General features: G+C 44.2%; 1 protein-coding gene across 1 annotated transcript in view; it reads right to left on the bottom strand.

The window, feature by feature from the left end:
- ANTXRL (ANTXR like) overlaps positions 1 to 26533 on the bottom strand; it is a 359532-nt gene that overhangs the window by 34477 nt on the left and 298522 nt on the right. The window contains exons 16-17 of the mRNA XM_069611191.1: positions 17443 to 17610; positions 13577 to 13657 (exon numbers count right to left, since the gene is read on the bottom strand). Of these exons, the coding sequence (XP_069467292.1) occupies positions 13577 to 13657; positions 17443 to 17610 (249 nt within the window). The remainder of the gene's footprint in view (positions 1 to 13576; positions 13658 to 17442; positions 17611 to 26533) is intronic.

The raw sequence follows: 26533 nt of genomic DNA, 5'->3' as shown, positions 1-26533 counted from the left end.
CCTATGTGGATGTAAGATGCCAATTAGTAAACCTCCATACGGCCTGCCTCTTTGTCCCTTTTTGGCCAACACCTGATAAATGGTATATCCATTTAGGAGAACATTGGTAGTGAGCCACGTCTCCTGGAGGCATATATAGGTGTGGCCTGTTAGTAAGGGGATCGAGCCGTCAGGTGCTAATAAGTGACTGAACCCCCGGCAGTTCCATGATATTACGGTTAGATCTCATTGGCTTACTGTTATTCCTGGCAAGGACTCAACTAACCACTTAAGGACCTTTTGTATGTCTGCCATCTGTATAGCATCACCTTTAGGCAGCTGAGGTAAGGTCCTTTCTTCCGTCGTTGGCCTTGGGATCTGAGTCGGCCACTGTAGGTCCATAATGTTGGGATCAACATCTATTTCCACATCCACTTCCCTCAAAGTCGTTTTGTAGTTGCGGAGTAACTCCGCAGTTGCTAAGAATTTGCAATGTAAAGCCGATGTACTCGAGTTTGTTACTTTCAAAGGTTCAACATATTCAAAGTCCTCGGATCGTAGCACTCTCAACTGCGGGATGGAATGCAATCGAGTCATCAATGCTGAACGAGTAATCCAGTCATGGTTACTGGATTGGTAGAGATTTTTAATCAGACAGATTCTCCCGTTTCTCAGCGCTATGCGATTACCCTTGTCCTCAGCTAGTTCTGCTGGTGGTATCTGAGGATCATTGGTTTGCAGAATTGTGACAATTGATAAATTATTTGTGTTGTTCTGGGACAAATTTATGTCCTGATCTTCTCTATATAGAGATAATTCTGGTTCTAATGCCACTGCCGATTTTGAGATACTGGCTTTGTAGCTAATAAGCCAGCTGGTAAGCTTCCCTTCTTTTCCTGCATTGCGCTTACAAGCTTGTGCCGCTCTCCGTTTGACTTTCCTTTGTCCCTTTATGGGTGTACTGCCTACAGTCGGTCTAGGGATTACCTCCACTAACTCAACTGAGTCAGGTAGTATAGTTGTTGTCCTTTGTCGTTTTCTTTTTTCAAGCGCTTTTTTAGTCAAACGTCGCTGCTTCCGCGATAGGAAGATTTCCGAATTGTTGGTAATATTTAGGTCTGAAGTTCCACCATCAGAGCCAACATGTGTGTTATCCTTAATAGGCTCTGGCTCAGACTCCTGCGTGTTCTTCTTTTCTATATCTCCTGTTTTCCCGCACATTTTTAATAAGATGTTTAGTGCGAATTGTACCGATGAAACTGAAGCTTGCAAATCGCGCAGGCTCATAGTACCATCTCCTTGATCGCTGGTGTTTTCAGGTTCCAGAGAGTCTAAATGTACTTCAAGATTAGGGGAAGCAGATAATCTGTCTGATGCTTCACGTTGTGAAACTAATGACTGCTGTTGGCAATTATTAGATCGATTACTCATGTTACCTCCAGGTAGCAAAGTCATGGCTCTCTGCATAGATAAACAGAGGTCTAACAGAGTTATTGTCAATTGCGCTCTCACCTAGCCCCACTGAATTGTTCGTCATACTACAACTGCACAGTTCCTTCTCCATACCAGGTAGTAGACTTGTGGGGTTTAGGGTACTTGGAGGTGGAAAAAAGTTAGTGATGGTTCCTTTCTCTTGTAGTGTAGGTATCGTGTCCTTGCCCTTTTTCATTCCTGTTGTAGAGGGCCTGTCTCTCTGGTTCCGCAGATTATACCTTGTGGCAGAACACTTCTTGACGGTTAACATACTAAATCTCTTCGTTCCATTCAGTATCAAACAAAGGCCAACCGAAAGAATTCCGCTGATCAAATAACCAGTATGGTAGCTTAAGTTGGTGCTATACGGCGCTCACAACCAGGATCTTGATGATATTGTTGTGGAAATCTCCAATAGTCAACACGGCTGTTGGAGGGCCTTTCTCAGTGTTGACAATCTGAGGGCACAACGTGTATGCTTGATTACAGATCTACTTGGGTGAGTCTAAGTTAGATATTAGACTCAGTTCCAACACAAATGAAGACTTCTACAGCCACATAGTGGATAGAGGTGGCAAGCCCGGTAGGTGAATAAAAGCGTGTAAGGGGGTTTGAATAGGAGGGGTGAGTAAGATAGCACCCAGGCACTCCACCCCTCCAATGATTACTTCCCCAGAGGCACTACAGCCCACGCTGGTTTAAGATGGAAAGGGGGGGGGGCGCCGCGGGAGGAGATAGGCATTGCGAGGCGGTAGAGGGAAAACAGCTCTCTACTCGCCACTTGCAATTTCTCACCTTTGCCGCACACGCCTCACACCTCGCCCTCAGATCTCTGCCTCATCCCGTTCAGATCAGGACCTCTCCTCAACTCCTCCACGGTCCTCACAGCCTCGACCTTCGTTCCGCGTCTCGCGTCTCGCGAAGCACCGCGGCTCGCCACTTCCGGCTGCTCCTGCGACGTTCGAGGAAGGGACCCAGCACCCATGGCCGGTCCAACGCTCCAACGTCAGTCCGCGCGTCAAGCCGCACCAGCAGTGTAGGTATCGTGTCCTTGCTCTCTTGCAGAGTATCGTAACATAATTTATTTATAAAAGTGTGATATATATATATATATATTGTTTAATTTAATTTAATCTTTTAATTTGCAAAACCAACCTACTTCTTGGCTCAGTGAGCTCAGGGGGATTCAAAGAGAGGGGCGTTATACAAGGGTTTATCATCCAGATCTATGAACTTGTCATAAAAATAATAAGGGCTTCCCTTGGGCATCCCAGACTCGGCATTGACTTAGTTGGAGTGCTGAATTGAAGTCGCTTAACAACTTGGATATCCAAACTACCATAAAGAGGCAGGAACTGAAGCACTTCTATCCTGGAGTTTTATTTTTCTCTCAAAGTGCACTCACATTCTGTTAGGGCTGGCATATATCACTTCCTCTGCCCAAATTTCTAGTGTTAATAGCCCTTCAAAGGAACTACCATCCTGCTACCTAGTGTAGCCAGGTGCTTCCCACAGTTATCCCTCGGAGAGGGTATGAAGAAGAGACCACCATCAAGCATTACCTTCATGCTGCAACCTGGAGAGGTAAAGGGTAAAGATCCAGCACCCACCAACTCTCAGTTTAGTGATACACGGTGTGTTTGACAGTGTAAGGATCAGATAAACCGGCTGGGACAGTGAAACCCCCCCCTCTGAAATATGTGTGTTACACCAGCACTTTGTTTTAGAACTTCATCTGCACCAGACTGGGGTTCAGCTCTTTGCAGGTGTTAAACACGTCCTTCAATTTAGAGTAATCAACAAGCAATACAAGGGCATCAGCTTTCATGGTATCGTCGCTACAAATACATACGCTGGAACCTATGCATTAAAAGGTCAATTGTAGACCTACACCTTTCAAGCGGGGATTGATTTGGCCACAATGCTGACATAATAATTACAAAGGGACCCTGAGGGCTTAGGTTATCATTTTTATCTAAGCTCATAAATATTGTAATTAAGAAGCAGGTATTCAGTTCGCCTCCAAAGTAGGTGCACACAAACTTAAAAGACTTCCAAATGTAGTGGACCAATCTCATATTATAGTATTTGGGTCTTGAGAGGTTGTAAAAGAATGCATTGCAACAGACCACATTCATTATCCAGTTTTCATGTCTCAATTTGTGAGAAAACCTGCATCAGATGCAGTTAAGTGCTGGGTAAAAGAGAGGAAGCAAACATACACTCAGGAATCTGTAGACCGAGTTGAATCTCAAGCCATTGACGGGTTCCCATCGATATCAGCATTACAAGCAATGCGATCTAGCTACCACAGGGTTGATTGCAACTATTCTGTATCCAAGCACCAGATGGTGGAAGCTAGTAATGATTTATCACAGACTCTTGAGGCAAAGGAAGACATTTCTGGCTCGTATAGATGAGTAAGGCGGGCTTTGTCAACGACAACCAGGAAAGTGTTTTGTTGTTTTCATAGATTGAACTCGCTTTCTATGCAAGGCCATCTAGGTTCACAAAACAATCATGAGAATGAATTTACTGCATCAACAATTTGATGTATTTTCAATAACATGCCATGAATTGCACTGCGCGTGATTGGCTAGCTGGCCTTTGGTGACAAAACGCTCCGATCAAGAGCAGGGCGCTCGAAATTGACTCAGTTGCTTCCAGCTTTCTGTTGCAGAAATTTGGAAGGCAATTCCACATGTATAAACAATGCCGGCCATATGGAGGATTGATTATTGTGTAATGCTGTCTATGAGCATTTGACTCAGCGATAAGGTGCTCACACAAGCAGGCTCCAAAAATTGTCTGCTTCATTGTAACAATAATCAAAGTCAAAGGGCCTCATTACGAGTCCGGCGGTAACCGAGCCGGAAAAACCGGCCGGTTACCGCCGGACTCGTATTACCATTCCGCCTCCTTGATTCCCGGAATTACCGGGGCATTACGACCCCGGTGACCCGGGAATTCCGGAGGTGGAATTCTGTAAGTCCCCATTCCCATTGAGTCATATAGGGCTCAATGGGAATGGGGAAGTGGAAACACCGGCACCATCTCGTGATGGTGTCACTGTTTCCATGTCCGCCTGCAGGCGGGTGGGGTTAAACCCGCCAGGTGAGACCTGGCGGGAATGACACCTCCGCCTGCAGGACTCGAGATCAGCTGGTAAGGAAACAACGGTGGCGGCGGGTTTACCGCCATTGTTATTTCCATACCTGGTGACTCGTAATGAGGCCCAATGTTATTCTTACATCTGTATTCAACATAGATTTAGCCTTCATAAGTAGTTGACGAGAAAGCACTCAGTGCTTGCATAAAAAAAAGTCTCCTCAAAGTGTGCAGTGCTTAAATGTTATGCTTCATGTATTTCTAAAGCATAGAAATGCCACAAGTGGCCTTTTGCCACTCATGTTTGCTAAGTGTAACAAGCTAAACCCCTGGCCTAAAGGAGTTGAGCTTTCAGGTGCCTGTAGAAGTGAAGGTGGTTTTCAGAAGCTCTAATTCAGAATGGGAGATCATTCCATGGTACTGGGTCAAAAGAGGACAAGTCCGGAACACCTGCACCGCTTTGTTTTTGAACCCAGGATACAGAAGCCGACCTGTCAATAATAATCACTGGCATCTGGTTACATGAAATGTCTTAAAAAGGATGTGAAAGAAAGGTTGTAGTTGTGGGCCAAAGAAAAAGCCTTACAATGAATGAACAGTCTTTTGGCTGGGAGCCAAGTCTGGATGCAAAACCACCCCGTGGTCTACTGTGAGTTTAGGGCATGTTTTTGTGGTAGTCGAATTACTGGCCAACTCGCAGAGGGCTTCCGGGACTCTCGCAATAGATTGTCGTCCAAGCAGGAGCCACGGATCTTGGGTTAAATCTCAGGTTTATTTGTCAGCACCATTCTGCCAATCAGGGCTCTCTCTTTCTGTTCCTATGTGGGTTATTCTCGGCAGTGAGAGAAGCAGCACACAGGGAGGGATCCCACTTAAAGGGGATAACATTTTCACTGATTTGAATAGACATTTCAGGATTTTTGTAGTTTCAAAAAAATGTATTGTCTTGTCTCTGGTGTTTGTTTATGAAAAATGTGTGTGCCCCTTTGGTTTAGTGTATGCTCATTTTGTCATTAGTGTGTTATTTTACCCTATATAACAAGAGAAAATAACTTTGCCTCTTCCCCTTGTACCTTTTTCCTTTCGTTTGCTCTAATATGACAAAGTATCTGTTCCTAGTTAACCCAGTGGGTTTGTTGTCGTCACCTCATCTTCCCACTTGCTGCTCTGTTTATTTATTTATTTATTTATTTATTTATTTATTTATTTATGTATTGCATTTGTTACATGCCCAAGCCCTTAGGTATCACGGCGAGGTTGCAGACAGCTTAATAAAAATGTACATTCAACAGGCCATTATGACACAGTTACAGATCATAGTAAATTAACAACGAATAGTACACAAATGAAGAACACAGTTATTTACAATGCAGGGTGGTATACATATGTACAGAAATGTTTACAAGTAATATGAAGATGGTTATTATTGGTATAGGTTGAAAAGCCAGGTTTTTAACAGTTTTTTTTTAAACCAGCAAAGGTTTCCTCATTTTTGATGGAGAGCGGAAAGGAGTACCAATGTTTAAGGTCTAGACATTGGAAGCTACTGCCCTCTGCTCTGGTGTTTTTGTAACGGGGTATTGCTAATAGTGAGTGGTTATAAGATCTAAGGGATCTGGTGATTTTTTTTTTGGCAATGGCACGGTTTAGGTATATGGGTACATTTTTATGAAGGCATTTGAAGGTGATGTATAGAGTTTTGAAGATGACTCTAGCTTTGATGGGTGACCAGTGGTGCTGGTTGTATACTAATTGACCTTTTCACAATTGACCTCGGGAGAATTGACCTCAGGAGAATTTACCTTATTTAGAAGGTCAATTAGGACATATATGAGGGGGGAAACCCCCCGCAACCCCTCACCCAATCCAAAACCCCACGCAACCCCCACCCATTGCCCTTATATTATTTATAATCCAAAACCAACCCAATACATATGTAAAATAACTAAAATAATATAAAGGTTAATTGTGCAGAAGGTCAATTACGACCACTATAATTAGGTCAATTGTGCAAAAAGTCAATTGTAAAAGGTTAATTTGGGTAATACTGTGGTGATCTCTTCTAGTTTGGGAAATATGTTCAGATTTTCTAATTCCTAGGGCAGCTTGAAGGGCTTTGTTTTGCATAAATTGTATTTTGTTTAGGTTTGAGATGGATGTACCCAGTAATAGTACATTACAATAGTCAAGCCTTAATAGTCAAGCCTGACTTGTTGCTCAAGTCAGTTTTTCTGTGTAGCATTGTATGTCTTAATAAGGAATGGGATTTGTTTACTTGTTCTCAGGGTGCTGCTCTTGGCTCTCGGGGACGTTGTCATACTTTGATTCCTGGGGGAATCATACAAAAATGTCGCCCTCATTTGTGCACCCCCGCGGTTACTGCGACTTTGGGGGCGCACAAAATGAGGGCAGCATTTACTGCGCCCAAGCAGGGCAGGGGTTGAGGGGGTGTCCCCCGCTCTGCTTGGGCGCCGTAACGGGATTCGGGGGTTGCAGGGTGTCCCCCTCTTACCATTTTGGTAAGCGGGGGAAACGAAACAAAAAAAGAAAAGCACCCTGCGGCGCCAGCTCTAACCCACGTTAGTGAGAGGAGCTGATGCCGCAGGGATAGCAGGGGCCAGGCGGCACACACAGAAGTGTGCCGCAATGAAAGGTAAATCGGGGTCTGGGGGTGGAGGGTAGGAAGGGAAAAGCAGGTCGGGGAAGCGGGCACAGTGATCTATATGATCCCTGCACCGCGCCATAACTGGCGTCGGCATTTCGGCCGTCGCAGTTATGGGCAGCGCAGTGATCACATAGATCCATTCCTGGGGTGTGTTTGGATTCTCTGTGTTCTCTCATGACACATCTGCAACACTGGCGGGGATGGTGAAGAAATTGGGAGGAGAGTAAGAGGAGCAGCTGCATTTCTCCTAGGTCCTCCTAGGTTACCCCAATGTTAGATTTGGGGGGAATCTGATGCTATTTGTTGGTGCCATTCCATGGGCCTGGGCCAAGAAGCAGCACCTTTCCTTCAAGTCAGAGGGGAGTTTTCTGAGGCATGGAGAAGGCCTCCGGATAAGGTGTGGGGGGAGGAGAAAGGGCCATCGTTGGAGGACCCAACCAGCACAGCAACAAGGGAAGCAGAGCAGGCAGTGGAGGCTCCCACATGGACGTTGTCTCTTGTGGAATCCCCACGCTGGTACGACTAATGGAGGTGGAGTAGAGCACAGCGATCATGTAGAAGGAGCAGTGGCTGCACCTTGGCGGAATAATAATAGACTCGTTGGGTGGAGGGCATTGAGGAGGAAGTAGTCTCCACCCAACAGGGTGAGGGTGACAAAGGTAATGACAAGATAGAGGAGGGAGAGGAAGTAGAGAAGATGACAGAGGAGGCACCGTACCTTATGCCTGTTATTGGGGTGGGGACATTCATGGGACAGGTGGTGCCCCAATGATCAGCAACCTCAACTCCCTCCCCCCAAATACAGCACTCATGTTTCTGGTTGTTAGGTGTTTTGCCCTGCCGCTGTGGGCGGCCACCAGGGTGGAGGAGTAATTGGTTTTCTGAATGGTGTGGAGCTGTTAAAAGGTGGTGAAGCTGGAACAGAAATGAAATGACAAGGGCCACACACCGGGAATGACAGCCATGAGGAATCACATTTTCCAAAGGCACAGAAATATTTAACAAGCAAACAAATCTCCGGCCTTCACTTAGCCCACTAGCAACCCAGCTACCAACACCCTCTCTAGCAGTTGGGGAAAGGGAGCAGTTCCTTTTACATCTGAGGGCCAGTATGCAACACAGTGACAACATAGAGCACACTTTGCCAAAATCCCACACCTGTTTAGCTTGCACAATCAGCACCAGTGGGACTGGCAGAGAGGCCCATTATCAGGCTCATGTTGCTGGAATTGCCACAACAAGCAGTTTGGTGTGGTGTGCTAACAATAGCACATGTTTAGTTGCAAAACCCCATGACCATGTAATGAGGCATGCTGGTACATGTTGCTCCCACTGCATGGTGCCTGTAATTGGGGAGATGGACCCTCAGTGGTGGCAGCCAACAAGCAGAGGCACATTGGGCCTCATTAAAAGTTGGGTGGTGCAGTAAAATGCAGCAGTTATTGTGTATACCACTGCATTACCAAACAGTGGGAAAAAAAACATCCAGCAAGAAGCTGGAAGGTCTTTCCTCCACTTAATCATGCAAAATCAGCCAATTCACTGCTATTACCACCAGTGGAACTACTGCCAGTTGTAATACTGCCAAGATCCTGTGAGGAGTCTTATAGACTCCAATTAATGGGGACTAACACCGCCTACTGCCACTTGTAATACAGCGGTAATACTGTTGAAATGCCACCAAACTCGTAATGAGGACCATTGAGCTCCATCATCAGTTGCTGTGGAGGAGGGAAGGAATGAGGCAGTCATGGGCTAGGGTATGCTTTCACAAGGAGACTATCCACCCTTGAGACTGCCAATGATTTCCAGGGGATGGAGAACTTTAGTGTGAGGAAATTATTGTTCAGAGGGTTGGAGAACTCTAGTGGGTGGTTGCTCTCTTTAAGAGATCCCAACAACTTTATGGGGAAGCTGTGTTGTGGGAGTCAGATAACTTTAGCGGCTGGGTGCTCTGAGCGAGCACAAGAATATTAAGGGTAGATGCACTATGTGAGAGGCCGAAATCTTTAAGGGAAGCTGCACACAGTAAGTGAGCCCAGGAAATATAGTAGATGGTTGCACAGTGCAAGAGCCTGAGAACTTTAGAAGGTGGCCATGTCCTATGAGGGCAGGAGAACAGTTGACAATCAGTGCATGTGATCATTGTACTAATGGGATTCCAAACATTGTTTACAGAAGATGCTTTTAAGACGTCTAAAAAAAGTCCCTAATAGCCCAGAGGACCTCTAGTCGATCCAAACTGGACTCAAAGGCGAAGTAGACAAGCGCAAGGTGAAATTCAGCTTTATTATCAGTCAAATAAAGATGGGACAGCATACAAGCATTAAAATGTCCATGCTCTCAGCGCATACATTACAAACAATGATTTAAGTAGTACAACTTCATCATAAATGAGGTCTTCACATTTTATCAGTCTATAAAAATCTCTGGTGAATGGGGATTGGTTAGTGGTGGTGCCTATATATATATATATATATATACTCTATACGGTTCAAACATCTATTTGGGTTATACTTGTCTAGTGGCTCCTCCTGAGACCACCCCCATATTGATAAAGGTTAACTCTGTCATCTCTGCGACAAGGGGTTGGTTGGCACTTAACTTGATGGGCAGCATAACACCAGGGACTCTGATAGGTTGGCTTCCTGCTAACCTGCCTTGGACAATTTACTGGACATCAAGACATGAGCCAGGCAGGGAGGAGGGGGAGAGAGGTATACAGATTGCCTTTCTTCCTATTAAAAAAGTGACCATCCCTTATTCCCAGGTCATGAGCTAGGGTGATTTCTTTGTACTTGGTCTTGTGCAGCGTCTCGTGCCTGTGTCCCTAATAAGGGAGCACAGCAGGTGCCCTATCTGTGTTCACTTCTAATGAAGATACAATGTTTTCCAGTTGTTGGTCACGTGTGATGGGACATTGTTAGGGATAGATTTAACCTGTATTTATTGAGAATTTATCTAATATGAATGTAAGTGCCATGTTTTCTGTTGCCACTGTAGACTGTCTTGAGTTATTCTTCATGGAGTCTATTGTCTTATAGTTTGACTGCACCTGGCTAACAAAGTTCAGTTGTGCTTTTAATAAACTTTAATTAATCTGGGAGCATACTGCTTGTGCCTTGGGAATTACTATCTCGTGCCTTCCCTCTGCTGTTCCTATCCTCCCTTATTTCACTGTAACCTTGGATCTGGTTGTTAGCTACTCTTTGAGCTCTGCACGGATCTGCATTTCTGTGGATTTAGCATTTTGAATTCTCTAGAAGTCTTTTAGCTTTTGTTTTTTTAAAGCATGCTGAGGCTTCCATTTTGCCGCTCTGCTCCATCTTTCAGTGCTATGCGGATGACACTCAGCTCATTTTCAGGCTTCCCTCCACCACCCCCTCTCCCTCCCTCATCTCTGACTGTTAGTTTGCCATCCAGGAATGGTGTGCCACCAATGATCTCTGCCTTAATGGCAGTAAGACGGAGATTTTCCTCATCGGCACACCTGCACCCTCCTTTCCTGTCACTCTCTAACCGGCCGGCCTCCCTTGGCTCTCTTCATTCTGCGAAGTGTGAGGCTAAGAACCTCAGGGTCATATTTGACTCCACACTCCTTTTCTCCTCACATCTCTGACGTCTCTAAGAAGTCAAACTATCAACTGCACCTCATCAGAGGGCTAGACTACTACAACAGCCTCTTTCTAAATCTGCCTGCTTCTACTCCCTGCCCTCTGCAACTCATCCAGAACAGGACTGCGAGACTTGTCCTTGGCCTCAAGCCCTGGGATTGTATCTGTCCAGCCCTGAAATCTCTTCATTGGCTCCCAGTGGCTGCAAAGGTTAAATTCAAGACCCTCTGCATTGTTCACAAGGCTTTAAGGGGCTTAGGTCTAAAATACATTCAACTCTCCTTTCATAAATACCTTCCCACTCGAGCTCTTCGCTCTTCCACCTCCAACTCCCTCAGGGCTATTGCTTCTCCAAGTGACGAGTTGGGGGTAGATCTCTTTCCTCTGCTGGGGCCTCCCTCTGGAACAGCCTCCCTGACACTCAAACACACTTGAGGAGAACCATCTCTGGTTCCGGAAGCACTGCAAGACCTTCCTATTTGCTTCTGCCTTCGCTCTTCCTCTCCCCTGCTGATCTGTCTGCTTCGGCTCTGTGCACCTGGCTACCCTCTGATTTCGGGCCCAGGTCTAAGCCCACCAAGCCACACACCCGCACTTCCACCTGGCAACTGTTGCACTTGGGTCTATATCTGTAACCTTATAGTCCCCTTACCTGCACTTATCAGACACCCCTCGTCTGCGCTTTAAACATTGCACTTGCCATCCTGCTGGCTGCACTACAAGTTGTTGTTTTTATCCCTTGCTCAGCACTTTCCACCTCTCCGCTCTCCATTGCACTTTCCCACTTCCTTCTCCCTGCACTTGCATTCTCAATGTCACTGGGCCTAGTAAGATCATTGTTTTGTCCTCCCTTGTTCCCCTCCCTTGCCTTGTTGCGCTCTGAAACACGTGTGTATGAGTACGAGACAAATAAAATATCATATCATATGGCTGACCCATAATACTTGTTTTTATGTTTTAGTGAGCAGTATTTGCATGTCTTTCATGTTGCATTCAGCTTATATATTGGTTATGTTAGTGTTCTTCATGTCTAGTGGATGCTATGTTAGTATTCTTCATGAATAAATGCATGTATTACATATTACACATGTTCTTCATGTTGAGTGCACATCTCCTTCAGGTCTAATGCACGCCTATTAATAGTTATACAGTTAGGTTACTTTTGCCACCTTGAGCTTAGGTTGTTTCCATATCCAGATCTACCTGCGTGGGATAAGGGCGGTATGGTTGTCAAAGTGAGTAACTTTTCTCACCTGTGCAGTATTGGGCCGGGCAGATGTTATGAATGACCTATTCATCTGTCTCCCAACAATGCAAGCTGGCTCCTTGTAGTCTCTTTGCAGACAGTTATTGCACACCCAATGACTATCAAGCCAGAGTAAGCTTGTGTTGCATTTTGGGCAGAACCAACAAGGTCTGTGCATCATATATGCAGCCGATAATGGACCTCATTATGTGTTTAGAGATAGTCATGCTGCTTTTACCAGCATGGCTACCCCCAAACTCGGGTCTGGATCCCGAAAAATGGTAATTACCGGGCCATTCCGACCTTTCAGGGCCCGGTAATTCCCATTCGTGGGACCCGGACCTGGTACGTCCCCATTCCCATCTGAGCCCCCATAGGGCTCAATGGGAATGGGGAGGATGGTAACAACGGTCCCGTTAACAACGAGACCGTTGCTACCATCCTGTTCTGCTAGCGGGTGCCGCACTGCACATCTGGTCTGACCAGGCGTACAGAACGGCACCCGCGAGCAGAACTCAGAATGTTGCGGCGAGGTAACAACAGCACCGGTAGCACTACCGGCACCGTTGTTAGCCTTACCGCAACACTCATAATGAGGCCCAATGAGTCCTAGAATTGTAGCAATTATATAGAGCCATTCTTTTTATAAAGCCTGTTCCTAATAAAAGCTTACTCAGTGCCCTGGATAATGGGGCATTTCGCTTGATGTTCAGTCTCAAACTCAAAATTGTGTATGTGTTGATGTTCGATGCCAATAGTTTTCCATCCCTCAGCTATGTCATTGTTTTGTTTTTATTTCTGCTCCACTTCTTATCAATTGTGGGGAAAAACAATCTCAGGGCGTAGGCACCAAGTGACTGATATATACACACACACAAACACACACACACGTACGCACGCACGCACACACACACAAAATAATCACCCATTCAAAGATTCTGAATGTATAAAGCGTCAGATGGAAAGGTCTTTCTGATGGCCTGCAACATAGGCTCTAAAAAAGAACTTAAACATCTGAGGCAGCAGTTATGCAATAGAAGATGAAAGAGAGAGCGAGCTTTGAATGCATGTCATTACCCCTGAATTGAGAGTAGCCCAGTATGATTCCGAGACTGGCAAAGAACTAGCTATGTTCAATTTCAAGTTTTTTCTCTGAATTTGAGGCCAGTGAAATGAATGCCAAAGTAAACATTTTAGAAGAGACTACCACATTCAATTGTGTGAATGTCTAACATACCTGACCCAGGCACAGTTGTCGCAGAATTCACCAGGGGTGTAACCATAGGAAGGCATAGATATGCCACACATATAGGTCTTTCTTAGGGCAGATATGAATGTAGGATGTCACATACTGAGTTAACAACCTGTCCTGTTAGGAATGGTTCCAAGTCACCTGCTTTGACACTGTATTGACTTGTTTATACCAGCCTGCCAAGCACACACTCAAACTTTACCACAAATAAAACAATTTAAAGAATTATCATATCTTACCTCATCCCCTTGCCTTGGTCTCATAAGTGATACTTGGTCATAACCTCTCCGAACAAGCGCCCACAAAGCATCAAGTTTACCCTGCAAAATATTAATATCAAAATCAAAGATGAAGTTACTAGAGTAAAATCATGGTACACCATACACATGTGCATTTGATATATCACACTTGACAAACGCTAAACTCTCACCTTCGCCTACAGTTGTGTGAGTATTGCACCTATTAAGGTGGGAGGAACATGGCTCCTCTGAAATGATCCATGTTTATGGAGACGAGTGACCAATGAGAAGCCCATACACATTTGTGACAGTGCCACGTGCCTGGAGATCATGCATCCCCAGCCTATAAAGGTTGGTGCCGTGTGTATAGAGACCTATGCCTATAGAGCTGGATTCCGTTTATAGGATTGAACCACTTAAAGCTTTTCTGTTTTGAATCAATACTAGTCATAACTTAACCTATTGAACTGTGTCTTTGGCTGTATACAGAGGAATCATTGTATTATAAGTGACTCTTACTTGAATTTGATCATCGCTCTTCAATAATATAGCATTGTCAGTTCCTAACAAGAATAAACTTCCCTTTTTGGATTCGTCAGATTCTAGATTTGGCCACTAGGTTGCACTGCTAGCACTGCCCATAAGCCAAAAGTATTGGCTTGAGAAGTGAAGAGTAATGAGAAGGGATATGAGGAGGAACATACAGCCTCTAGGTGTTTGGTTTTATTCTCAGACAATGACCACCCATAAAACATGCAAGACCCTACAGTCATTCCTATCCACTATCTAGCCATCCCCACCTGAAACAACCCCCCCCTAGGATCTCTTTTAACTTGCTCTTTGCGTTTAAGGGGATGCCATGTTTAGATACACTTCTGAAAGGCAATGGCTCTCTCGCAAATCCTTCCTCTCCCATACAGGAAATCTCAGCAACCAAACTATGGATATAATCGAGGGTGGAAGGATAGCTCAGGGGCAATGCATTTGTCTTGGAAGCAAGACAATGCAGTGCACCAGAGCTTTGAATCCTGATCCTGCGCTTAGTTACCACTCTCTGTTATTAAGCGCGTTTGTAAAAGAACAATTATTATAATAATTCAATCCCCCAATATTCTGGCATAACCTCTGACCCCCTATCTCGTCTCCCTCTCTCCCTCAACTCCTTAGCCCATCAATCCCCTTCCCTGGACAGTTCAGATTTATATAAGGATTTTCAACTAAATGACAGGTCCATCCCCATCAAAACTGCACTTATTATAGACCTTTTCTTCAACAGCAGCCTCAACATCACTGCCATCATGGAATCCTGAATCTCGAACCATAACCTCAGCCTCTTAGATGTGCTCAGCCCAGACTATACTTTGTGCCTTCATCACAATCGGCTGGGAAAAAGATGAGATGGAGTTTCTATCACCCCCATCATGCCATCCAAATACTTCAACTCCCCTGAACCCATCACCGCCAAAGGCATCATAAACTCATCGATCCCCATCTTGTCATCTAAAGACCATACAACAGTAAGGGAGCCTTTTTTCAGAACAAAGGCCCAGATCAAAAGCAAACTCTTTGTCACCTACTTCAACATTCTCCACTCTACCTCGCACCAAAACCACTACAAGCTGGTTGACCAAGGTTGCTCTTTTTACAACGTAGACATCTTAAAAGCCATCAAGAATGTTGGCTATTCAGGCTTGCCCATGGACCACTGCCTATCTTCAATCTCCAAACTCTTAGCTCAGCACCTCCCTTGTGACCTTTCTATCATCATGAACAAATCCTACTGAGAAGGCTCCTTTCCACAATGACTAAAACATGCAATAGCGTGTCCTTTGCTAAAGAAGCTCTCATTGGTCCCTTCATCTCCAGCTAAGTAACACCCCAAATCCAACCTTCCAAGGCCTGGACAAATGGTGGGAAATTTAACAAATGTCAATATTGGTTGGAGAGAAGTCACTTTGCAGACTCCCACCTATCAGGATTCAGACCATCTCATGGTGCAGAGAGCTCTCCTTGAAATCTGAGAACATCTCATTCCAGAAATAAGTTTCTAACCAACTAGTCTTCCTCATTCTGCTTGAACTCTCGGCAGTATACAACAGTGTTGACAACAAAATTCCATTCACGGTTGCAAGTCTGGTTCAACATCACAGACAAGGCACTTGTCTGGCTCAAATCATTCCTCTCAGGCATATCCCGACAAAACAAAATTCCATTCACACTTGCAAGTCTGGTTCAACATCACAGACAAGGCACTTGTCTGGCCTGGTTCAACATCACAGACAAGGCACTTGTCTGGCTCAAATCATTCCTCTCAGGCATATCCCGACAAAACAAAATTCCATTCACACTTGCAAGTCTGGTTCAAGATCACAGACAAGGCACTTGTCTGGCCTGGTTCAACATCACAGACAAGGCACTTGTCTCGCTCAAATCATTCCTCTCAGGCATATCCTGACAAACCAGATTTGGACCCACCTTTTTAACCCCTTCAATCTAGAATGTAGCATTCCCTGGGACACATCTCTCTCCCCTCCTCATCAAAGATTATATGAGGCCAATCACATAAATCATTAAATCATTTAATCATGATTTTCAAATCTATACAGATGACACAGAGAACTTGTATTGGAAGCCAAATGCCATTAGGAGTTCAATCTCCTTCACTTTAATCAACCATTACAGTTACTCCGCAGCTTCCCGAAGCTATACTTGGTAGTATGCAGGGTAGTAAATTCTCCCTGAATAGTTACAAATCCAAGAACCAAATCCTTTGCCCGTCAATGTTCACTATTTCCTGACCCTTCCAGTGAGGCCCAATAATTGCCCCTTCAAAGCCGGTTCAGAATGTATGATTCCTTGATGAAAAACTTTCCAATCACTCCCAAATCAACTATCTAACTAAATCTTGCAATCTTCAACCCGGGCTCTCCTAAAACATCACTCCTTACAAATCTTCCTCCCACCGACACATTTGAAATCAGGGCCATTGTTCTTTCTAGAATTGCCAATGGCAACTCACTCTACTCCGGCCTTCCGCAAACCTCTCTCTCAAAATCTCAATGTATCCAGAACTGATCCATGGGCTTAATCATCAATCTGGCAACACAGCCCCTTCCGTAATTCAACTGCATTGGCACCCCGTCACCTCTCTTCTCAAGCTTCTCTGCCTAACTCGCCGATTTATCCATGGGCAAGGACTAGAATACTTCTAACAATTCATAAAGCCTTATCAACTATACAAACATATCAGATCTTCTGATTCCACCTTCCTCATGTGGCCAGATTCTCCAAAGCTGTGCATGGGTGTCCTCCGCTTTGCTATTTTCTCTCCTCTGAAACTCACCATCCTCTAATCTTCATCATGATAGAAAGCATGACCAGTTCCAATGATTACTCAAGACCTTTCTTTTCTCCCAGGCCTTCATAAACCCCTGCCTCTGTCTCCTGTGGCATCCTCTGGGATCGCAAGCTCTGAAGCAATCTCCACATGCACAAGCATGCCCAAAGAATAAAAGATAAATGTAAACACTGCTCCTGCTCGTGGTGTGATAAAAAGTGCCTTAATCCAGTGCGTCTTCAGTCACTCGATTTGAAAGTAGTATGTGTGACATACTTTGACCTGCTTTCCTGGTGAAAAACGTTGGCAAAGCCAACCATTTTGGCTCTTGTTTTGCCTCTTGCATATGCATAATGTGCAACGGTGCCAATACAATCTGCCAGCTATTTCCATTCTTTGGCATGGTAGTCCCACATTCATGGTACTGTGAAAATGACCTGTCCATGCCTATACAAAAGGCAAATCTTTTGTTTGCCAATGCCCATTTTATTTTCAAGGGGAAATGCAATGATTACCAGGGACACATTACCTTTATTGGGCTATACCACTTCCTTTCTGTTGGTCTGTTGCTCCTAGGATTCTTCTTTGGTTTCGGCTCCCACGGCTCATATTCTTGTTCTGGTAACTTGATAACAGCATTTTTTGGCTTTTCTAACTTTGCACCCTCTTCAGTTGAACCTTTATCTCCCCATCGGACCTGTAAGAGCAGATTAGTACAAGAAGATTGAATTACAACACTTGCAACATGTGTTTTTGTTTTTTATTATTGTTATTATTATCATTGTTATTATTCATGTATGTGGATGATAGGAAATACTATATTGTCTCCAGCTTCAAACGAAAATCACTGCTTCGTTTATCTTTGTTACCTTAAACCTAGTTTGTTCATTGTGTCACTTCACCCATCCGTTATCCACATCTACAGAAGGTGCCCCCTCTAACAATATGGCGGAAACATGGCTGAGCATGTTGGTGTTCTTATAAGTAGGGGATGTGGCTTAGTAGTTGGTACTCTGCGACTCCCATTTCAGACCTGGTCAAGACTTACTTTTATACAGCAGGTCCCCCTTCTGTGATGGTGGAGATGAACTAAACAATTGATAGCATGGAAGGCCACCACAAAGGATGGATAATGGTTTAAAATGTGCTAGTGTAATAATCTCCAACAATGGCGTTTTAGGTTATTGTGCCTAATGTTATAGATGGTCTAAGAAAATCGCGGGCAAGTGAGATAGATTTAAGGTGCTTTATTAGTATTTTATGTGAATGATTTGGGGAGGCTGAAATGGTTGAAACTAAAGGAGTCAAATGTCTCTCCACATGGCCTCCCCCGACCCTAGTCTGGGTGTTCATAGCCCCCAGAATGTCCCCAACATGCTCCAAGGCACAGTAACATCTACTGTCTAGGTCTTTTCTAATTTGGGAGAGGAATCCTAAAGGACATGGCCTTCTTTACTTTGCTCCCTCAGGGGATTTTTAAATTATCCCTTCCCTTTTGTCAGGAGACTGATTTCACAAGTGTTTCTCAACCAGTCTCTCGCCCTTGTTTACTCTTTCTCTCTCTCTCTGCCCGCCTCTTGTTCTCCCTCTATGTAAATCTTCTCTCCCTGTGATCTTCGTGGTCTCCCTCTCTCTCTAGCTTTACCTCTTCCATTCTCTCACTTCTCTCCCATCTCACTCTCCTTCTCCAATCCCACTCTCATTCTATTGGCTCCTATCTTCTCCTCTTTCCGCTATTCGGTGACCCTCACACTACCTGCACCTCTCACCTGCCCCTGCTCTCCTTTATTTCTCTCTCCATGTTCACTACGCTCCTCGCTCACCTTCAATGACCCCCTGTCTACTCATGTGCATACTGATCTTATAACACTCTCCCCGTCTTTCCCAATACTTTCATCATTTGCTCCACCCTCCCAAATATTACTCCTGTTACCACCTTTCACTTTATCACTACTCTCTTATTCTTCACTACTCACTGATTCTCAGTCACTAACACTCACTCACACACCTGCTCTAAATCCCCTTGCATTCCCCAACTCTTTCACTCAACTTTTACACTCCCTTCTTCATGCTAGACTCAACTGGTACCACTGTCTCCTACACAGTACCTTACCTGCACTTTCTCAGAACACTATCAAAGTCTCCTCATCACCCCTCTCTACCATCCTCCTCTGCCTCGCCTTATGATCCATCACTGCTCCACCTGACTTCAGCTCAACACCTTTGAATCTGGCTGGGGTTTTGTAGTCCTGAACTCCCCCTTCGAACACTCCTTCCAGCTCCTATTGGCTCCCCTGGACACATGCTCCCTCTTAGGAAAGATTTCCTTTTTGCAGATTTATCCCATATACTTCAATGTTGCATCCTATCACTTTGCTATTGTCTGTGTCCTAACCCGACTTTTTGGATGTAAAGGCCTCAGCCTTACTTAACTTGCTTTTGCCACGTTTTATGTGGAGACTTATCAGTCCCTATGAATATCACTGCTGGGAGATCCTATCTCCTATAGTGGAATGCTTGTTATTTCTAAATTGCACAATTCACCTTATTGTGAAGTTTGTTTGGGATACTTAGAAAAAAGAACACCTGTGGGAGACGTGTGTTTCTTGTGACTCTGACCCATCATCTATCAACATCATTCTCACTCAGTTACACTCCATTCAATATAATTTCTTCCTGCTGGAACATTTCTGTGCTCAATGGTTTATTGTACAAAAATAAATGATTTTGTTATATAAAAAAATGAAAACAACTCAATAGCACCAAATATCAATCTCAAATCCACCATCAGTGAATAATTCTCCACAGAAATAAGTGATGGGGTCAGTAAAAGTGACTAAGAAAAGCTCAAAGCAGCAATATTACATTAAACAACAAATTACATTTTCTTAATTCACAGACATCAGTCTGAACTTGTTGCCCCAATGCCTTTCCTCGGGCCATTTACAATGTTTATACCCTATTTCGATGTTTTCTTGTGGCCAAATGACAGTGGCAAAACCATGACAATCCAAACACAATAAGGTAATGTGTTCTGTCTGAGACTTGCATATATATTCTTTGATTTTTATATATTTCCCCACTGCATCCGCTCTCGATCTGCGACACTCTGCCATGGCAAGAGAGAAGGGACTACCTGTAGTCCCTTCTCCCGTTTCATGGCAGCAATGTTATTTGTTTACTTTTCTTTTACTTTTTTAATGGCCGCAATTGAAAGGGAGAACAGACTTCGATTTCCCTTCCAAGGCTGCCATTTTTTTATTTTTTCAGTTGCGAAACGCCAGAGCGTCCTGCAACTGAAGAAAGAAGCTTCTAGTAACCCTCTGTAACTATGGGCCCCGGGGCATTACCAGATGTGGTAGGGACCCGGTGCATTACCAGACGTGGTAATGCTCCCCGGCTTGGGGCTTATTTCTTAATTAGAGCCTTAGACCAGGGGGAAAAACTTATCCCGACCTCTTCTAGAGGATCCGTGCATGCTGAGCCTTCAGAGGTGTTCCTGAACCACCCAGTGGATTGACCAGCTCTCTCGTGGGCAACCACGCTGTACCAGTCGCCGTTCTGAGTCCGGTCTTGGAACTCTGTGGATCTTCAATATATGGACACAATGACTTTCCCAGCAGTTTTTGCTTTCCTGACTGAAGAAAAGCAGTACAAGGTCAGTTTCATTGTTCTGGCCACCTGATCATGGTGACAACTGCTGTAACCCACTTTCTTCGCATTCTGTCAGTCCTCTGACATCTCTTGCTCTGTGGAGGTCTTCATCCTGTTGTGCGACAGGTGTACAGTTGTTCAGTCTCTAGTACCTTCTCATTAGAATCTGGAATCGCTGACTATCTGGACCCAATACCTACACTGAAAGTCACCTCTGCATCTGCAGCCCCTGGACCTCCCTTGACAAGACAAAGCATAGTGTAAATATGCAGGTCCAACATCGTAAACGTGTGCACAAGTATAAATTGAGAAAGCTTTTTCAGCAGGGTATTACACCCCTGGTAGTGATGTGGCTGTTATGTGTTTTTGTGATGTGATATTTAGGTTAAATGAAGTTTTGCCATGATTTTGGGGAGCTTTAGGGTGTCTGTTGTATAGTAAAACACACATGTAGCAAAGTATTTCTTGTCATTCTTTTTATCACACCTATATTATTAGATACGGTTATGTAGCTTGGATTTATTTTAGATGTGCGGATTGAGATGTTTTAAGTGAAGTTGTTAGTTGTTGTAAAGGAAAAGAGGTCTGCCATGTTAGAATAGGCCATAGTTAAAGGCTGCAGATTTTGCCATCTTAGGGTGCTGGGACGCATATGGCCCTTTAGTTGAATTTTATTTCTGCTGATGGGCAGAAGGCTCCAAGCAGCCAAGGTCAGGATGGAAAAGGATGCAGAATAGTGTTCAGCTAATTGTTACGAGGGAGCAAGTTCCCAAGGGCATGAAATGGGAAACAAAACAGCAGGTGCCTTCTCAGACGATAGAATGAATACATAATGATTGTGAAGGACACAGTGAGAGATGAGAGAAGGGCTAGGCAGCAGCACTGCCAAAATGAAGAAATAGTATGTGAACACAGAGTCTCCCAATGAAAGTTAAGGTATTTGGTGCGGTGATGAAAGTGCCTTAGTAGAATGAATAAATACAATACATTAATTTCGAGAAGCAGGTCCCCAGATATGTTTTTCATGCAACTATTCATTGCCATAGCGACAACTAGAAGGCTGCGTCCAGAGGTTGCAGAATGAGCAGGTGCACTGGGTGGGAAGGCAAGAGGGACAATTACGGGGAAGGGTTTGTGGTGCTCCATGAAATGCAAATTTGTTTTGACCTTGTTGATTCCCACTCACAACATGATTGGTCTGTCTTGGTGGGATGCTGCATACGAGCTGTCTCAGGTGCTGTTGTCCAATTAGGGTATAGCTTTTTTGATCAATTGCACCATGAAGAGTTCCAGCCAATTAAAAAGTTGTATTTTGTGCTGACTATGAATTTATGTTATGTTCAAGAGGTGCTATTTTGATGGTCATGAGAAAGGAAGCTTCCAATCATATTTCCTAATGTATACTGTTCATTAAGGGTTTAATGACGGATAGCCAATGGAAATGTTAAAATTACAATGAATGTTGCATTTGTAGAACAGGCTCATTTTGGAGTTTCTTACTTTAAATATCATAACCCCAAGTGGACGCATTGAGGTGGTCCTTAGTTCAGTTCTACGGAGCTGTCTGATTCTCCCAGCCAATTTTTTGCAAAAATAAAAGCTGTTTTACATGCAAATTGTGCACTCTATTTTTGATTATGATTTGCCTTATTTTTGGTATTATTTTGGGGAACTTCACCTTTACATTTGGAGGTCCCAGCAAGATCTCCTGTGCCCCCAAAGGGCTGGACGCTCCCCGCCGCACAACTTGGGGTTGTTGTGCCAGCCTGCAGAGACCAGTTCCTGAGCGCATGAATCGAGGAGGTGTGCAGATGCCGAGTTACCCATAGGTCTGCCTGATTCCTTAGTCGGGCTGTCAATCCAGGTGGTGCAGGCAGTTAAGAGGGAAGACTCAGTAGTGAGGGGACTCAGAGTTGCCATATCACGTGAGTGTACTCTTTCATGAAAGTGCAGTTAGTGGATGTTTTCTTTTGTTAGTTTAATTTGTTATTATATTGACTAATACATTAAGTTGAAGATGAACTCCTCTGTTTTGGGGAAAGATGGCGCTCTGTGGTATTGCATGAGGTTTTAATGAGCTATTGAAGGGGAACTCCTTCATTAGAGGGAAAGATGATGTTATAAGTAGAACACAGTTGTGAAATGATGTGGAATCTCCTCTTACAAGGGGAATAACAGCACTGTGTAGAAGTAGGAAGGGGTCCCTCTATGGGAGGGGCGAGAGGAAGGTATTGTAAATAATGTTGGTCGATTTTGTTAGAATAGTATATTTAAACGTTTTTGTGTTTAGGCGTGGGTTTAGAGTTTTTGTTGGATGATTGTGTTGGTGTGATAAATGTGTGAGCAAGGAGAGTTGAGGTGGATGTGTGTGTGTAGGCGCCTTTAAAAGAAAACCGTTTTAAAATTCGATTTTCTGCAAATTGGGGTTTTTGGGTAGAAATAGATTTTTTGCAAATTGGTTTATTGTTGAAACAAATTATCGTTGGGACAAATTGGATGTTTTGTAAATTGGTTTATTGTTGAGATGCAGAGGTTTGGGAGTACATGACAATGATGGGACAGTTTTGATAGATTTTGAGTAGGGAGGGGTGGGATTTATTGACATTATGGACACTCCGTCACAACACATGTATGAGGCACTCCTGCAGTATAGGGATAAAATACTAAGGTACCACAGATAGTGGGTAAAGGGACCGCAGGCAATGTTTAAATAGTTTGCCAGAGGTCACACATGCAAAAGATGTTTTAGAATACATGCATACATATTTCTCGTTGAGACACAAAGAGAAAAAACTAAAGAGTAGACAAAGCATATTAAAATTGTGGAAAATGTTTGAGGAAATGGAAGACACCCCCAACAATGAGACAGACAAAACTAATAAGGAAGTTAGGGTGGCTTTGAACCCACTCCCTTATTGGTCCTTTTCTCTACAGGCCGCATCTCTAAAGCCTGTGGCAGGCTATACCAATCCCGGTATACAGCTGTAGTTGAGGATACAAAAAGGCTGACAAAGAAGCAAACAGGGGCTAGTAAAACAATATCAACAGGGGCTAGTAGAAATACATCAACCGATACTGGGGGCAACACATTACTTTCAGAGATAGGTAAAAGCGCAGGAAAGCAGATAGGGTATGGATTGAAAGAAGCAGAGGAGGAGTTTGTAAGAGCACTAGGGGAGCAGGATCGGTGCGCAGTGGTAGAACCCGACTAATGGATGATGGGACAGATGTTTAAACAGGACAGTAAATCATCCAGCGACCTTCCTACCTTAGAACCAGTAGAAAAAGAGTTCCCGAAAGTTGCGACGACAGACAGAAAGCAATGATAGCAGGTGGGTAATGGAAGGGACAGTCTCTTGATGGAGGACAGAGATAGGATGCCATGATCCAGGCGACTTATGAGATGGTCCACTAGAATAGCTGTAACAAATAGCAAAAAGGGAGAGGAGATATCACCACCTCAGAAGCAGGGGACACATTTCTCCCTGACAGAGAAAGGTCAAAGGGGGGGGGGGCAAAATAAGGATAAGGAGAACTTAACAAGCAGTTTCCCATCCCTCACCGCAGGTGCAGGAAAGTGGAATTATGCCCTTGGGATCGCAGGGATTACCCTAGCTGTAGGAGACATGAAGAGCTTGTTCGCCTCTTGATTGTGTGAACAAGCAGACAGACTTTGGAAAAATGCAGGATATGATGGGGTAACACTAAGCAGCAATGACCATGATGAGGTGCCATGTAATAACTGTAGAGCACACATATGGAAGGTACTCAAGGAAATGCAGTCAGAAATGCAATCTATCCTAGTTCCTAACATGAGACCAGATGAGGACCCCACACAGTACATTCGACAGATACAGGAGATGTGGAGGTTAGAGACACAACAACCATGGGATAGGAACATCCCCATTTTTTTTATCACATGGTATCACAGGGTCTCCCCACAGACATGCAGGCAGAGTTGTGGAAGGTGGTAGGCATCGAGATGAAAGGATGGCCAGCGATGCAAGTACAAATAGTACACCACTGCACAGTGAAACAGTATAAAGAAATAAATGAGGTAGATCAAGCTCAGAAGGCAGAGTCAAAGTTGGTACAGATAAAATGACGTACTTTAAATATCATACCCCCCCAAGTGGGCTTATTGAATTGGTCCTCAGTTCACTTCTACTGGCTGTATTTTGCAAATAAAAGCAATTATTTTTTCATGCAATACTGTGCACTTTATTTTTGATTACCCTTTGCCTTATTTTGCTAATTACTTTGGGGAACTTTACCTTTACAGTAGAACTAAGTTGGCACAGCAGATTACAAAACCTCTGAAATGGTAGCTTAAGAAATTGGAAAAGGGAGGTTTCTAGCCCCACCCCTTTTCTAATCTCCATTTGTGTGGTGGCTGCCATGTGCTCAGGCCACTAGTTTTCCTGGTGGTTTTCTTCATGTGATGGTGAGTTTGCTCCAACAGGGTTTGGGGAGGATTTCTGTGCCATACCAGCAGTCATATACAATGCACACTCGGGCGGGGACTGCCCCCTGCAAACTACCTCACCCAGCTGCTGAGGGTGGACTGGCTCTGGCATGTACCCTGGTAGGCCACCTACCCCAGATCGGGATGGATCCCTGTTCCCCTTGACGGGGTCAAGCCCCTGAGCCTGTCACATACCTCCACCCCTTTTTCCAAGTGCTCCTCCCTCTCATTGATAGATACTTCCGGTTGTGGCACATTTTTTGACCCTTCCACATTGCATCTATAGTGTCTTCAGGCAGTGGTTCATTAGCATTAAATCTATGCCTATTAGTATTTCTTCCAGTTGGACTGGCTTCACTGCCACAGACATCTCTATTCACTCCCCTACAGTGCCTATATACCACTGGCCTGGTGGATAGAGGTCAATGTCCTATGTACAAAGATAATCTGGGATAGAGGTCCTGGAGTCAATTCATCTTGTGTAGTTAGATCAGTGTAGATGGCTGTTTGATACCAATGCGAGAACTTGTCTTCCTTAGATCATCAGCGGAAGATGGAATTTCCTATCTGCTTCCTCCATGGAATGTACTGTCCAGGATGTCCCTTTTGCATTCTCTCGCTCTTCTGGGTACAACTCTGGGTGATACAGAGACATCTGGTTAATTTTCTGGCTCCGGTTCCAACTGGCACTCTTTCTGGGAATGTGGTGTTAAGAACCCTATCTCCATATACTCATCTTTCCGCTGTTTAGGGAAGATCACGTTATATGGCCCAGTTTCCAGTATGTTTAACAATGGATCGACATATGCGGCTGTGTGTGTGGACGTAGTCTTACCCCATCATTTTGGATAGGGAAATCTCCACTCTTCTCTGTGGACCTTCACACTGTAGGACTTGCTTATCTTGTTTGTGTCATGGCCTGTTATGCCAGGCTTGCAAAACCCTGTAGGAGGATCTTTCGGAGACACAACTCTTTGGCAATAGGTAATCCTACTTTCCTTCCGATTCACATTGACCCGGTAGAGGAGACCTCTTTTTTCAATGAAATGAGGGGACTTCAACGCAATGTTTTCTGCCTCAGCCAAAGCTACACTTAAACCTATGTGTCTTAAAAGAAACACTGACAAGCCAGATGTTGCAGGTGTTTTTCTGAATAGTGGATGTAATCAGGACTCGGGTATCGGGTCACAACTGCTTTCTGTACAGCTGGTCTCCTTCTGCAATGGCATACACAATCTAAAGGACTAAGGAATGTACTGTCCCCCCCCACCCCAAAGAGAAATTCCCAGTGGTTAAGACGAGTTACCTCAAGACGTTCCATTCATCGTTATGTGGTTTACTCCAATACAGTTAAATTAATCACAATTAAGACAACAATGATATGCTACACTGGAGAGCAACATCTTTGAGTATCTCCAATCGAATGAATAGCTGAGCACTGTGACTTCCAAATGAGGACAGACTCTGTGCCATTAGGAATACTGGAGAACAGATGAAGACT

The sequence above is a fragment of the Ambystoma mexicanum genome, chromosome 8 (assembly GCF_040938575.1).
Source record: "Ambystoma mexicanum isolate Mex_15411 chromosome 8, UKY_AmexF1_1, whole genome shotgun sequence".
In the NCBI taxonomy this organism is placed as follows: domain Eukaryota; kingdom Metazoa; phylum Chordata; class Amphibia; order Caudata; family Ambystomatidae; genus Ambystoma; species Ambystoma mexicanum.
This window is presented reverse-complemented; position numbering and strand designations above follow the sequence as displayed.